Below are 14936 nucleotides of genomic sequence, written 5' to 3' on the forward strand. Positions count from 1 at the left end.
TTTTTTAAAGAATTCTCAATTAACACAAGAAGGAAATTTTTTTTTCTGGGCCGGAAGTCAGATGTACTGAATCAGGATCTGTAAGATTTTTGGTCTGGGAATCATATTTTTAAAAAGCTTACCAGGTGACTCTAATGCACTTAGTCCGCAAAAGGACATTTAGAATTCACATTTTGGTTTCATCAGTTCTGTGTTCTGATCTAATGAGTTAATCAGTACAGATAGTTGGTCAACTTACTGATACACGAAATAGAAAATAATATGAAGAGCTTTCTTAGCTAAAGTAAGATAAATTACCAACATTCATGAAAACTAGAAAAGCACATTAAAGAACAAAATTTATAACAAACATCCTAGTGATGTCATACATGTTTTTTTTTTTTTTAAATATTTATTTTTTAGTTTTCAGCGGACACAACATCTTTGTTTGTATGTGGTGCTGAGGATCGAACCCAGGCAGCACACATGCCAGGCGAGCGCGCTACCGCTTGAGCCACATCCCCAGCCCTGTCATACATGTTTTAATCTAAAAATTTACTTAGTAGATAAAGTGCTCTGTTCTACTAACTTTCTTCTACTTTCTGTGCTGCTTATTCTTTTAAAACATCCACTAACTTACCAGCATGGCTGAAAATCTTTTATAACAGTATAGCCTAATTTGGAAGTCTACCAAAACAATCATGTATAATAGTTTTATTTGTTTTTATTTATTTTATCCTGCTGCATAGCCACTGTATTTTTACACTTATCTTACTGAACAGCAAATTCTTACACTTCATACTGGGTGTTCAAAACATTAATTTCTTTTTCAAGTAGACACAATAGCTGCTCATACTGTTAATACAAAATCTAGAGTTGTTTTTAATATTCTAAGTTACTATTGGCAATAGCTTTCATTTAAAAATGTTACTTACAGATATTTTGCTGCTTTCTGGTATTGTTTCATTATTAAAATTATTATTTGTTTCTATATCCATCCTTAACTTCTTTCTTATATTGAACTCTTCCTCTTGTTTTTCAACTTTTACTTCACTTTCTAACTCTGGTTTCATGCTCTTGAATAACTGTTTTGATATTTCATCTTCTATGGCCAAATCATCAATTTCTTTTCTTTTTTTAATTGATCTAAGGTTTTCTGTAGAAAGAGATTTATCAGAAGAATTTTTCACATTGGATTCTAAATCTTCATCATCTGTAAATAAGTTATTTGATTTTTTGTCCACAAGCTCATTCTGAGATAGATTCTCCGCCTCATTTTTCCATAGTGAGAGTGTAGCAGGTTGTGTTTGTTCTAAAAGAGAACAAGACATTTCTATTCTTGCTGATTTGGATGAAGACATTTCTTGATTTTCTTCATCTCTTTCCCTTAGATTTAAAAAAAAAAAAAGAGAACAAAACCAAAAGATTAACACAGCTACATAATTTTTCAAATTTGGCACTATTCACCACTCACTCCATTTAATTCACAATGTAATCCTGATTTTATTAACAATATCACTAGAAATCAACAAATAAGCATTTGAAAATAGTACCAAATTCACATACATTCTGTTTTGATAGGAATTACAGGCCCTATAAATTATCCACCCTAAAGCAATGGAGAATTCTATCTTCTTTGCTGAAGAAGAGTCAGATGTTATATCAAAGTGAAAGAAAAGGGAGATAAATGCACAAAGGACCTACTGCCAGGAGATCACAGCTTAATTTTATAATGTAGGGAACTTGTGGGCAGGGAAAAATTAAATTGGGTATATATTCCTATGAGTTAATGGGAGGTGTATTCAAAATAATAAACAAGAGTGGCTAAATCTAGAACATGGCATAAACTGTATACTGCATATACTATGTGAATCTATCACTGAGAGTATTCTATACAATACTATATTACTCACTCAATAAATACTGAAAACTTTGTGCATGCAAATTGTATTGAAGTCCACAGAAGACACAGACTTGAGTATCTACTATCTAGAAGCTTAATGAATTTATAGTGTATTAAAGAGTTAAAGGTGATGTACTATTAACAGTAATGTCAGGATACTGGGCACACAGATTATTCAAGAGGTTTTTGTAGTAACTTAGGTGATCAGAGTTTGAAGGAGGGAGCTGACAACACAAACAGATGGCAAGGGAAGGACTGATAAGCCACTGAAAATAAGGATCAACAATATTCATTTGGGAAGACAGAGGAGAACTACCAAAGATTATATAATAAGGTAAAATTTTATTTACCTTGTGAGAGAGATTATCAAGGGAAAAAAAGCAAAAAAGGTGATTTTGGAATGCAGGTGTGGGTAAACTCTTCTTCAAAAGAAGTGCAGCAAACAAAACAGCAGATAAGCTAAGGTACAGAAGAAGAAAGATGAAGAAGAATCTGTCTAATGGTCTTAATAAAGGAAGAAATTAGGGCACTTCTCAGAGCGAAGGAGCTAGGGGGCCAGAGCTTTCCAAAGGAGCACACTAGAGCATAACAGACTCAAATACTCTACTACAGTAATATAAAAAATGCTAATTTTTTTCAGAGGCACAAGAAAAAAATGTTATTAAAAATATACCTTTTTTTGGCACATGGTTGAAAGTAGTTTTTGATGGAGTTTGTCTGCTGCTGTTGAGAAGACCAATCTCTACTTTTATTTACACCTAGGAATTTGGTTGGTGAAAGCTGATAGTTCGGGACTTTTGTCCTAACCAAAGTATTTAATACTATATTGTTATTATTGGAGCTTGTTTTGGAAGGTTCCTGTACAGTGAATGTTTCTTGTGAAAGCATTCTGACTTCTTGTTCCATCTTGGAGATACTTATTTCTTTTGGCCTTTCATTCAAAAACATACTGTGGAAAAACAAAAGAACAGAAGGTAAAGTTCATAGCAACTTTTATGCAGAAACAAAGATCTTTAAATAGTTCTACTGTAATATAACTTTATAAGATTATATTTAGATAATAATTTGGGCAATATATTATCCCAAGAAAACAGCTCCTCTGTCATCTAAGTGCCTTGAAAAAGGTTGGTATCTTACTCTTCTTCATCCCCTATAACACATATATAGAGGCATAGTCTACCAAAATGACTGTCAAGTAAACAAGGAATATCAACCTAGTATCCTATTATAAATGAAACTAGGTGATAATACCAGGTGATTTTTATTTTGTTGAGAAATTTTTTTTAGTATTTTTATGTAAAAGTACCTTCATAAAAACTGGAAAATTATAATAAACTCCTATTATTCCTATTATTATAGTGTCACATATAATAGGGTATTTAGATCACTTTAGATGAACTGATATGATTCTATCCAACCTTTAAAAAGTTAAATCTGGACAGAATATAAAACATGAGGGTAGTAAAAACTAAAATAAATATGATCTAATATAGTGATATCATTAAGTACATTAATATAAATACTTCAATATGGAATATTTGAAATACACCATTGTAAATGAAAATTAGTATAGAATACAAAATAGCTAATCCCATCCATTAAAAAACAAAACCAAACCTACAATCCCTCTTCAAATAACCACTGACATGGACAAATATTAATAACTTCATGGACAAATATTAACTATTCAGATAGTTAGCAGACCCTATCAAGTATCTAAAAAATTAAAAGTAATATTTAACTATACAAAATCATAATACAAGACAGATATACACATGGTACCATCTCCATCTTTTTAGGGGATACATTCCAAGACATTTCTATAAATGCATGAAACCAATGGTAGTACCAAACTATATAAACATTTTTCCTATACATATACAACTAAGATAATTTACTTTATAAATTAGATAAAGAGACTAAAAACTAGTAATATAATTTATGACAGCAGACTATGATAAAAGTTACACAAATAGAGTGTCTCTCAAAATACTGTACTCAGCTTTCTTGTGATGTGAGATGAATAATGTTTATGTGATGAGATGAAGTAAAAGATGAATAATGTAGGCATTGTGATGAAGAGTGAGGATACTATGTAAGGATTACTTAGACAGAAGTACTGCAATACCAAGACAGTCAGTTTGATAACCATTATGATTACCAGTGACCAACAAACAGATGGGTAGCATATTGAGTGTGAATTTCCTAAACAAAGGGATGATTCACATCCTGGGTAGAATGGTAAAAGATTTCATCATGCTATTCAGATACAAATATAATTTAAAACTTGCGAATTATTTATTTCAGGAGTTTTCCATTTAATATATTTGGACCACAGTTTACCACAAGTAACTAAAACTGCAGCAAGTGAAACTGCAGATAGGTGGAGACTACAAGTTTCAAACTTACTTCACCAGTTACAAATGAAGTACTATAATTCTTTCAGTTTTCCATGTATGTTTGTAAGGTATGAAACAAATTATCCTATGACAGGAATTAACAAATTACAGCCCATAGGCCAAATCAGGTCTGTTATTTCTTTTTGTAAATGAAGTTTTATTGGAACACAGTCACATTCAATTATATGCTGGCTGTCTCTGACTACTTTCATGCTACAATGGCAGAGTTAAATAGTTATAATAGAAGCCAGTGGCCCACACTGCCATATTACTGCTGGTCCTTTACAGAAAATTTGTTGATTCCTGTCCTACGGTATGATTTTTCCTGGCATCTCATACTCCCAGACTTTAACTCCTAAGAGATGACTTGCTAAAGATATTGACTTGACTTCTTGAATATTCTATTAACTTATTCATAAAATAGCAATAATTTTTAACAAAGAAGCTTTACCATGTATCTGCTTGCTCTGATTCTGTGTCAGCTACATATGCTGTAGTATTCACTGAAGCCACTGGCATTAGTTTTTTATTGACTGACAAACCTTGTGAAAGGCTGGGTCCCGGAGTCGTCGTCTTTAATCCTATAAATCATAAAAGTGGAAAGAAAAATATCACAACTACTAGACACGAGATGGACATTTGATCATTTAAAATTGTTAAAACTGTGCCATGCTGAGAGGATTAATTAGGTAATATTGCACCTGGTTGTCTCTAGTCAGTGCTCCCAATCATCTCACACTATCATTTCTCCAAACTTCAAACATGAAAACACAAGCGCTTTGTACTGCAGTGTAATAATGTCTTAACAGGTTTGACCTAAGAGTCAATTTGAATTAATTACTTGCTATATGACCACTGGCTAATTTCTTAAACTCTCTGTACATTAGTTCCCTCATCTATAAAATACATATGATATCCTCTTTCTTCACAGGATTATTTTTCAAATTAAACTGTAGCAATGTATATAAAATGCTAACTTTGGTATCTGCACCTCAAAAGACAGCAGTTATTATTACTACTAATAATTATTAATGACCTACACACCTAATTAATTCCTGGTCATTAGGCCCTAAATGGTTCACTTCTTCCAAAATGTAGCTTAACACATTCCTTATCCATTTAAATTAAGATTGTCGAACACTCAGAAGGTACATGGCCCAACTGCATAGGTGCCATTGGATGGACTACAGTGTAAATGATACTCCTGCCCCCCGGTAGCAAATAATGATATGATACTGTTCTCTAACTTGTCTATTAGCCAAAGTCCAATAACTCTTCATGAAATAAATATAGAAAGAAACCAGAAAGCAAATAAATGTGCACAAGAATCAGACTGAATGCTTTGGTAGCTAGGCAAAGAAGAGGCAGTGATTAGAGAGAAAAAATGAAAATATTTTTAAGGTAAAAAAGCAAGAAAACAATAGAGGAATGATCTTTATAATGGCAGTATCAATTTATTTATAAAAAAGAGATAAAAGGCAGAGGAATATACACTCATCCTTAATTATCCACAGATGATTGGCTCTAGCACTTACTCTCGACTCACCCCCACCCATGTATACTAAAATCCAAAATACTCAAGTCTTATATAAAATGGTATAGTACTGCATAAAACCTATACACAACTTCCTGTATACTATAAATTAACTTCTGAGGGCTGTGGCTGTGGCTCAGTGGTAGAGCGCTCGCTTAGCACGTGTGAAGTGCTGGGTTCAATCCTCAGTACCACATAAAAATAAATCAATAAAATATTGATTTTAAAGTATTGTGTCCAACTACAACTAAAAAAATATTTTAAAAAGTATGTACATGTTCAGTATAGATAAAATAGATATAATATTTTTGTTTCCCAAATATTTTTGACTGAAGAATTTTTGTTAGAATTCTCAAATGTACAACCTGGGTAAACAGAGGGCTGAATATAATAAAGGAATAACAATGATCATCTCTGAGTAACTCCACAATAGCTTTCTACTGATAACCTTACTTCTATTTTGGACCCCTGTAATCCATTCTCCACACCAGAGTGATCTGTTCCTTCTGTGTGGGATTCTATGCCAGATTCACACATAATTGCCTTTTCTCATCAATCAGGCTGCATGAAGCTCAAATGTCACATCTTCAGTGAGATCTTCTCTGACTACCTCTCTAAAACCTGTTTCCAGTCACTATCACATCACCTTGTTTTGCCTTCCTCTTTATACATGGCCCTATCTGGAATCATGTGTGTGTGTTTTTCTGCTTGTTCACTATTTGAATCTTGACCTTTAGAGTAAAAAGTTCACAGGAATAGTGCTCTTCTTTACTTTATTCACAACTAGAATCTTCAACATCTTAGAACAGTGATTAATACACAGCAGAAATACTTATTGAATGAATAAACAAATGAATACACTGTTGAGTTTTAAAGGAAAGTGAATACAGTCATACCTGGCAGGTATAACTCTAAAGTGCATATAATCTATCATCAATGTACATAATAATGTTGCTAAGAAACCAATAAGATAATGCTTTACTTACCTGTATTGGGTTGGCCCCGAGGATCACAGTAATTTTCTGTAGTCATGAAAATAACTGCCAATCCAATTTCTGCTTCAGGAATAGGTCTAAGACCTTGCCTATTAGAAAAAAAATAGTTTAAGCATAACAATATATTAAAACAACTTTTATTGAAATGGTGTCAAACTGAATCAAATTTTTTATCCTCCCAAAGTCATATCAGAATTTTATGGTATGAACAGACTCTGAAAATACATAGGGCACTAGCTTACTCACTGGGAAACATTATTAGGGTAGGTCCATCACCTGTTAGTAACTCAGTTAATTTCGCTTGTAAACTAAGGAGCTAGGGGAAAGAATACATATCTTAATAGTTCTAAAATTCAATAATTTTCAGAATAAAAAGAGTAATACACAGATGAAATAACATGAACTTTTTTTTAAAGAGAGAGAGAGAGAGATAATTTTTTTTAATATTTTAATATTTATTTTTTAGTTTTCAGCAGACACAACATCTTTGTTTGTATGTGGTGCTGAGGATCGAACCTGGGCCGCACGCATGCCAGGCTAGTGCGCTACTGTTTGAGCCACATCCCCAGCCCACAACATGAACTTTTAAAAACAAATTTATGATTACTATGAATCTAAGATAAAACTTAATAGAGAAGAAGAAGAGGAGGAGGGAGAGAAGCACAAATAACTATGTGTAAGTTACATCTATACATGTGTATAAGTTTAATAAGTTAAGTCATTTTACCAAATTTATATATATTAAGATATCTTAATAAAGGAATCTTCTGACGAATTTATTTTCTTTTGTTCTGTAATATGAATGACTGATTTTATAAAACAAGCAATATTCAATCAAATTTTTAAAAAATATTTCTTTTTAGTTGTAGGTGGACACAATACCTTTATTTTATTTCTTTATATGTGGAGCTAAGGATTGAACCCAGAACCTTACACATGCTAGGCGAGCACTCTAACGGCTGAGCCATAACCCAGCCCTATTCAATAAAATTTTAAAATAATTTTTAAAATTTAAAAATTTTTAAAACTGTACCTAAAATTTTAACAAAAAGCTACATAATGTCTTTTAATACTCATTGTAAAGACATTTTATATGGTTGTATTAGTCTAAAATACTTAACATGTTTTTTGTGTGTACCGATTCAATTATATGTGCAATCATAACAATACTACACTAAAAAAAACAAGATTTTAAAAAGCATCATAGCCTGGCTGGGCATGGTGGTGCACTCCTGTAATCCCAGTGGCTTCGAAGGCTGAGGCAGAAGGATTCAAAGCCAGCCTCAGCAACAACAAGGTGCTAAGCAACTCAGTGAGACCTTGTCTCTAGATAAAATACAAAATAGAGCTGGGGATATGGCTCAGAAGTTGAATGCCCCTGAGTTCAACCCCCAGCAACCCTTCCCCACAAAAAAGCACCATAGCCTGGAGCAGTGGCACACACCTATAGTCTTAGCAACATGGGAGGCTAAGGCAGGAGGATACCAAGTTGAAGGCTACCCAAAGCAACTTAGCAAGAGTCTGTTTCAAAACAAAAATAAAAAGGACTAGGGATGTAGCTCAGTGGTAAAGGTTCCCTAGGTTCAATCCTCTGTACCAAAAATAAATAAATGAATAAATTAAAAAATTTCAAATCAAAATATCAAAATACTAGTAAAAACATATAGATATCTTTTTGATCTATGAATAGATGTTATGAACAAAACAAAAAGAGTGCTGACAATAAAAGGATATTAATTTTTACTATATTAAAATTAGATGTCTTTTCTTTTTATCCCACTGCAAAAGGTAAGTTATAAAGTGGTAACAGATTTTGCAATGCACATAAGTGAAAAAAAGAAATATAACATCAAGAAAATAGAAAAACTTGCTATAAATCAAAAAGCACACACACATGGAAACCTGTATATGTTAACTGAAGCTTTATTGTAACAATAACTATGCACAAGGCAAACTTCCTTCAATAGTGAATGATTCAAACTATGGTATTCACACCATGGAATATTACTCAGCAATAAACAAGTATGAACTATTGATACAACCTATTAATCTGAGGATTTTTGCTGAGTGAAAAAAAGCCAATCCCAAAAGATTACATGCTCTTGGTTTTCATTTAAATACATTTTATTTATTTAAAAGTGTTATACAAGGCCCTGGGTTGGATCCTCAGCACCACATAAAAATAAATAAATATAATAAAGATATTGTGTCCAACTACAATTAAAAAAGTAAATTAAAAGAAAAAAAAAAAAAAAGACAAAGTGTTAGAAACAAGCCAGGCACTGTGGTGCATGCCTATAATTCCAGAGCCTCGGGAGGCTAAGGAAGGAGGATTGCAAGTTCAAAGCCAGTCTCAGTAAAAGTGAAGCACTAAGCAATTCAGACTCTGTTTCTAAATAATATATAAAAAATAGGACTGGGGATGTGACTCAGCAGTCGAGTGCCCGAGTTAATCCCTGGTAAACCCCCGCCCTGGCGTCAAAAAAAAATGTTAGAAACAAAATAAATAAGTGGTGGGCATGGTTTCAGGATGAGGAATGAATAGTGGGAAAGGAGATTTGGAGGTGGATATAGTCATAAAAAGACAATATGAGGGATGGAACTATTTTGTATGCTGACCCTGGTGATGAATATAGACATACATATGATAAAATTATATAACTAAATATACACACACCAATGACTAAAACTGAGGAAAATAAAAATAGGAAAATATAAACTTAGTATAAAGAATATTGGGTAAATTTGTAGTAAAAAGAAGAACACAGGGCTGGGTGTATAGGTCAATGGTAGAGTGCTTGCCTAGCATTTTCAAAGCCCTAAACTTCACCTTCTGCACAAGAAGAAAAGGGAAGGAAAAAAACATGATTAACAGAAAACTGGACAAGAGACATAAACAGGTATTTCACAAAGCAAGAAAAACAAATGTTCTATAAATGTGTGAAGAATTAAGTATCACTGGTGATCAGAAAAACACAAATCAAAACCACAGTAAGCAATGATTATAAATCCATTCACCTGGTAAAAATGAAAACATGACAATACCAAGTATTGAGGTACTGGGGTGTGAATTAGAACAAGATATATTCCATGCTAATATAATTATGTGAAAATGAATTGAACTGTCCTGCATAACTAAAAAAAAAACTATTTAAAAAAGCCACAATAAAACTATACATTAAAAAAAGATGATATGCATCTAGAAGGATCTCTTCTATTGTGGGTAGGAATGTAAAATGAAAAACAAAGTTCAGCATTCATATAATCCTGCAATTCTAGTCCTAGAAATGTGCATGTGCACATTGTATGTACACATAACACAGACATTTTTTTGGTATTAAGGACTGAACTCAGGGATGCTTAACCACTGAGTCACATCCTCAGCTCTTTTTTATTTTGAGACAGGGTCTTGCAAAGTTGCTCAGTGCCCTGCTAGGTTGCTGAGACTGATCTCAAACTTGTGATCCTTCTACCTCTGCCTCTAGAGTCACTAGGATTACAGACAGGAATGGGCCACCATATCTGTTGGCTAGAAATATTTTTTAAAATTTTATTCATTTGTTCTAATCAGTTATACATGAAAGTAGAATGCTATTCAATTCATTATAAACAAATGTAGCACAATTTTTCATTTCTCTGGTTGTGCACAAAGTAGGGTCATATCATTCGTGAAGTAATACATGAACCTAGGATATTTAAAGATGCCCATCTCATTCCACCATCTTTCCTATTCCCATACCCCGTTCCCTTTGCCCAATCAAAAGTTCCTTCACTTATCCCATGCACCCCCGCCCCCGCCGCATTATAAGATTAGCATCCAACTAACAGAAAAAACTAGAAATATTTCTAAAAGGAAATCTTGGGTCTATGGTAATGGCTAAGTGGCAGAGTGCTTGTCTAGCATGTAATGTAAAATTCCTGGGTTTGACCCTCAGTTCCATGTAAAAAAATAAGCTAATAAAACAAAATTAAAAAAAAAAAAAAGAATCTGTACCAGTACCAATAGGGAAGGTACAAAAAATGATAACAGTGTTTAAAATTTTAAAAATCTGGAAACAAGGTTTCAAAACCAGATAACAAATCTGGGGGCTGAATAAATGAACTAATATATGCACAAAGTGAAACATATTCTACAATAGAAACAAATAATTTACAACATGTATCACAATACTTATAACATAACATTGAAATGAGAGAAAAAAAAACCAAAGATTACATGTAGCACAATAACCATTTTATAAAGTTAAATATAAGAGACATATACAAATCCATATTAGGAATACATTAAAAAAAACTATAAAACTACACAAAAGCAAGCAGGTAAATTGAGTGTGGTGGTATATGCCTGTAATCCTAGTAATTTAGGAGGCTAAGGCAGGAGGATTGTAAGTCTGAAGGCAGCTTAACAATTTAGCAAGACTTTCTCAAAATAAAAAAAACTAAAAAGTGCCCCTAGGCCAGAACCCTAATAACATGCACACATACACCCACTCCCAAAAAGTACAAGCAGATAAATGAAGATCCCAGGATTCAGAATGATCAACTATCTATCATGTATTATAAGTGGCAGATTTTAAAATACTTATTGCAGTATTAAAAGTAACTAATTATATAATTATTAAATCAAAAGATTTTATACTGTGTATGATTTGATGATGACAATGTATCATTTATAAATTCATCCAATTTTGTGCAAGCCTAGGAAATAGATGAGGGAAGGAGATGATAAAAAAAAAAAAATAACTAGTAACAGGCAGAGTTCCCAAATTTCATCTAAGGTTCTCAAAAAATACAGTACATTTTTGTTGTAGTAGTAGATTGGTGTAACTTTGTTACAAAATCTACTTTTACAGTAGTTAACACATCTTCAATAAGTAAAATACTTACAGGACAGATGACTAAATTTTAACTTTTTATTTAGAAAAAAGCCAATTCCCATAATCAGAAGGACTTCTGGGAAAGGAAACGTGTCTTTTGGAGAAAGCTGGCTGTGGACTTTCCATTTTGGGACTCAACTACTTTTTGCTGGTGAAAAGAAATTTAATCAACAGACTGCCAAGTCTGGTATTTCTATTAGTTTTTGGCTTCAACAATGCTAATATTATGATTAATAAAGAGTTTAAGGAAGTCAAGTGTGGTAGTGCACACTTGTAATTCCACTTCATTGGGAGGCTGAGGTCAGCGTATCAAAAGTCTAAGGCTAGCCTGGGCAACTTGGTGAGATCCTGTCTCAAAATAAAAAATAAACAGGGTTGGAGATGTGGCCGAATAGTGGAGTTAGGTTCAGTTCTCAATACCACAAAAGAAAAAAAAGTGTATGGAAACAAACACTTGATTGTAGCTCTTTTATATTCTCCTTCCCCACTATAAACACCATTCTAAGGTATGTGACATTTTCCACCTACTTACCCATAAGAACTCATATAAGATGGATAGAAATTTTATATGCATTTTAATTGGTAATAAACATCAAGGGGCAAATACATTTCAGCTCCAATTTCAGAAAAAAAATCACTTTCTGAATGTTCACTTTGCAACATATTCTACAGAAAAACTTATTATTACTTTACTAATTTAAAGAGAAGTTTCTACAAATTGTATAGTATAAAAAGGCAAACAATCTTGAGATCAAGTTGTTATGTACACAGATATTCTATTTCTAGCATATCAAGTCACAATCAGTTCTCATGTATATTACAGGTTACATCCTTTATAATAATTCTTCTATCTGTTAAAATGAAGCACAATAAGGAAAATTACATGCAAAATCTCCTCCCTGCATTTTTTCTCTTAACTAATGAAGAATAATTCTGTACCTTTGGAGCACATCCATAATTGAATGGACCCATTTTTTCTGAGAATCAGGAATTAAGATCTGTGTATTCGTTATTCCTATATCAACAACACAAATTCCAGGAGCTGAAAAGAAACTATCTTCTTCTTCATTTTCTTCTGTTATCAACCTAGCTTCTCCACCTCCAAAAATGACTGCTGAACTTAATTTCTTATGCTAAAAATGAAAAGAAACATTTAAAAAAGTGATGCAACATTCGTAGTTCCTTTTTTTTTAGTACATTCTTAATATGTAAGAATTTGATTGGAGATGTGAAGTAGAATTTGTTCTACTTGCTGAATAGGCAACTTGAGGTTCCACTTTGGGAAAATTCTTGGTTCAGCAGGTGTCTCTGCAGCCCTCTTAATAATTCCCTTGCCTGTACTTCATCACATTTACCACACAGTCTAACTTACCTGCATAATTCTCTACAACATAAACTCTTGGAATCTCCATTTTGGTACACAGAAGACATTCCATGGATGTTTACCAACTGAACAAGTTAAGATATAAGTTTTCTGTCCTCTCCAGTTTATTTATATAAGCTTAACTGGTAATAAGAAATACTGTAATCATACACAGGATTACCTGGTAGGTTCTGGTGCCTGGGCAGTTTTTTATTGTACTTCACAAAGCTACACTAAGCTCCCAAATGAAATGCTATTAATAACTATCATGAAAAGTATTAACGAGCCCTACTCTGTAATGTTTTCTTTGGGAAACGTTACCTGTTTGGCATTTAGAAATATAAATGTTTTCCCTTTGAAGATTTGTTTTCTCTCCTGTCGTTCTGATAGATCAATATTTTTACTTCCAATAGTTGGTTCATCAATAGGTGGGTAAAAACTGTAAAAATAATTAAAGAATACTTTATATACCACTCTGTATGTTTACTATTAAATTAGTAAATGATGTGACTATTTGATAGTAGAAAGACTCAATTTCATTAATACTATCTTAGTATTTAATAAAACAATTAAGAGTTCTATCTGGCACAAAATGACAAAACTCATCTAAATCCCTTTTTAAAAAATATGGTGAAAGGTGCCACATATTACAGCAGAATTGTCTTTATTTTCTCAAAATAAAAATAATCCAAGGTAGATAATCATAACAAGATATAAATTAAATATATATGATTCAAACAGATTACATGAATTACAAAAGGTTGAAAGTTTTGTGGCAGATCTCCTCCTATCCAAGTTCTACAAGGAAAACAAAGAAGGCACATAACAGTAGTTCGTTGCAAAAGTGAGGAACAATGATCTTGAGAAATTATGCTTTTTATAACTAGTTATAAGCAAGCCTGCTCTTTGCCCCAAGAGGGAGACATTATTTCATTTCTCAAGGTTTCTCACTATAAACATAACTGAGAAGTGGACTGTGTAAAGGGATGTCAGGGATTTATATTCTTGGCATATCTAAGAAGTTGGGGATGAATGCAAGAGACCCATGGAAAATGGGTCCACAGTGTTAACCCATTGATGTCCTAATAGTATCTTCCAAAAACAATACTTTTTTGAAATAAGGTAATATATTAAGCACTCCTTAAAAAATTAAAAGCAAGTCCTTTTCTAAGGAGTAATGTCCATATGTTCAGACATATAGAATATTTTAATAAATGTCCCTTGTTAGAATACAGATGATTAAAGTTAAATACTCCTTTTAAACAGAATCTTTTAAAAATGACTTCATCTATACTAGCATCACGAGGATGGTTTATGAAATGAATTATCACAAATCATGTTAGGTACATGAAACTGCAACTGCTTTTTGATGATAGTGCAAAGATACAGATATAGCTGAACTAAACAGGACTGCACTTTTTCTTGGGTAAAAATATATTTTGCCTCCTAACTTAAATATAGGATTAGTAATCATGCTTTTGCAAAACTAAAGAAGCATTATTCATGTAATCAAAAGAGTCACTCAGGGGCTGGGGTTGTGGCTCAGTGGTAGAGCACTTGCCTAGCATGTGTGAGGCACTGGGTTCAATCCTTAGCACCACACAGAAATAGATAAATAAATATAATAAAATAAAATAAAGGTATTAAGTCCATTTACAACTAAAAATATAAAAAAAAGTCACGTAAGTTTATTTCCTATAAACTTTGTATCATTTTTATTACTAGTTTCCTATCGTTTCTATAACTAATTAATGCTTTTAAATAAAATATTTTTTTTCTACCAGTAACTGAGTACCGAGAAATTTTCAACAAATATATCAAAATAGATCCAGATAGGTGTAGAAATCTATTAAGGCAAATGATAGGCATTTTAAAATATTAAGAAC

General features: G+C 32.6%; 1 protein-coding gene across 5 annotated transcripts in view; it reads right to left on the reverse strand.

The window, feature by feature from the left end:
• The window catches only part of Nbn (nibrin), a 33482-nt gene that overhangs the window by 9319 nt on the left and 9227 nt on the right, over positions 1–14936 (reverse strand). For all 5 annotated transcript variants that reach the window (XM_015485944.2, XM_015485945.2, XM_015485947.2 and 2 more), the window contains 6 exons: positions 13372–13489; positions 12627–12820; positions 6802–6899; positions 4733–4862; positions 2556–2831; positions 915–1365 (listed from right to left, as the gene is read on the reverse strand). In XM_015485944.2, coding sequence (XP_015341430.1) covers positions 915–1365; positions 2556–2831; positions 4733–4862; positions 6802–6899; positions 12627–12820; positions 13372–13489 — 1267 coding nt within the window. The remainder of the gene's footprint in view (positions 1–914; positions 1366–2555; positions 2832–4732; positions 4863–6801; positions 6900–12626; positions 12821–13371; positions 13490–14936) is intronic.

Source organism: Marmota marmota, unplaced genomic scaffold, assembly GCF_001458135.2.
Source record: "Marmota marmota marmota unplaced genomic scaffold, marMar, whole genome shotgun sequence".
Taxonomy (NCBI): domain Eukaryota; kingdom Metazoa; phylum Chordata; class Mammalia; order Rodentia; family Sciuridae; genus Marmota; species Marmota marmota.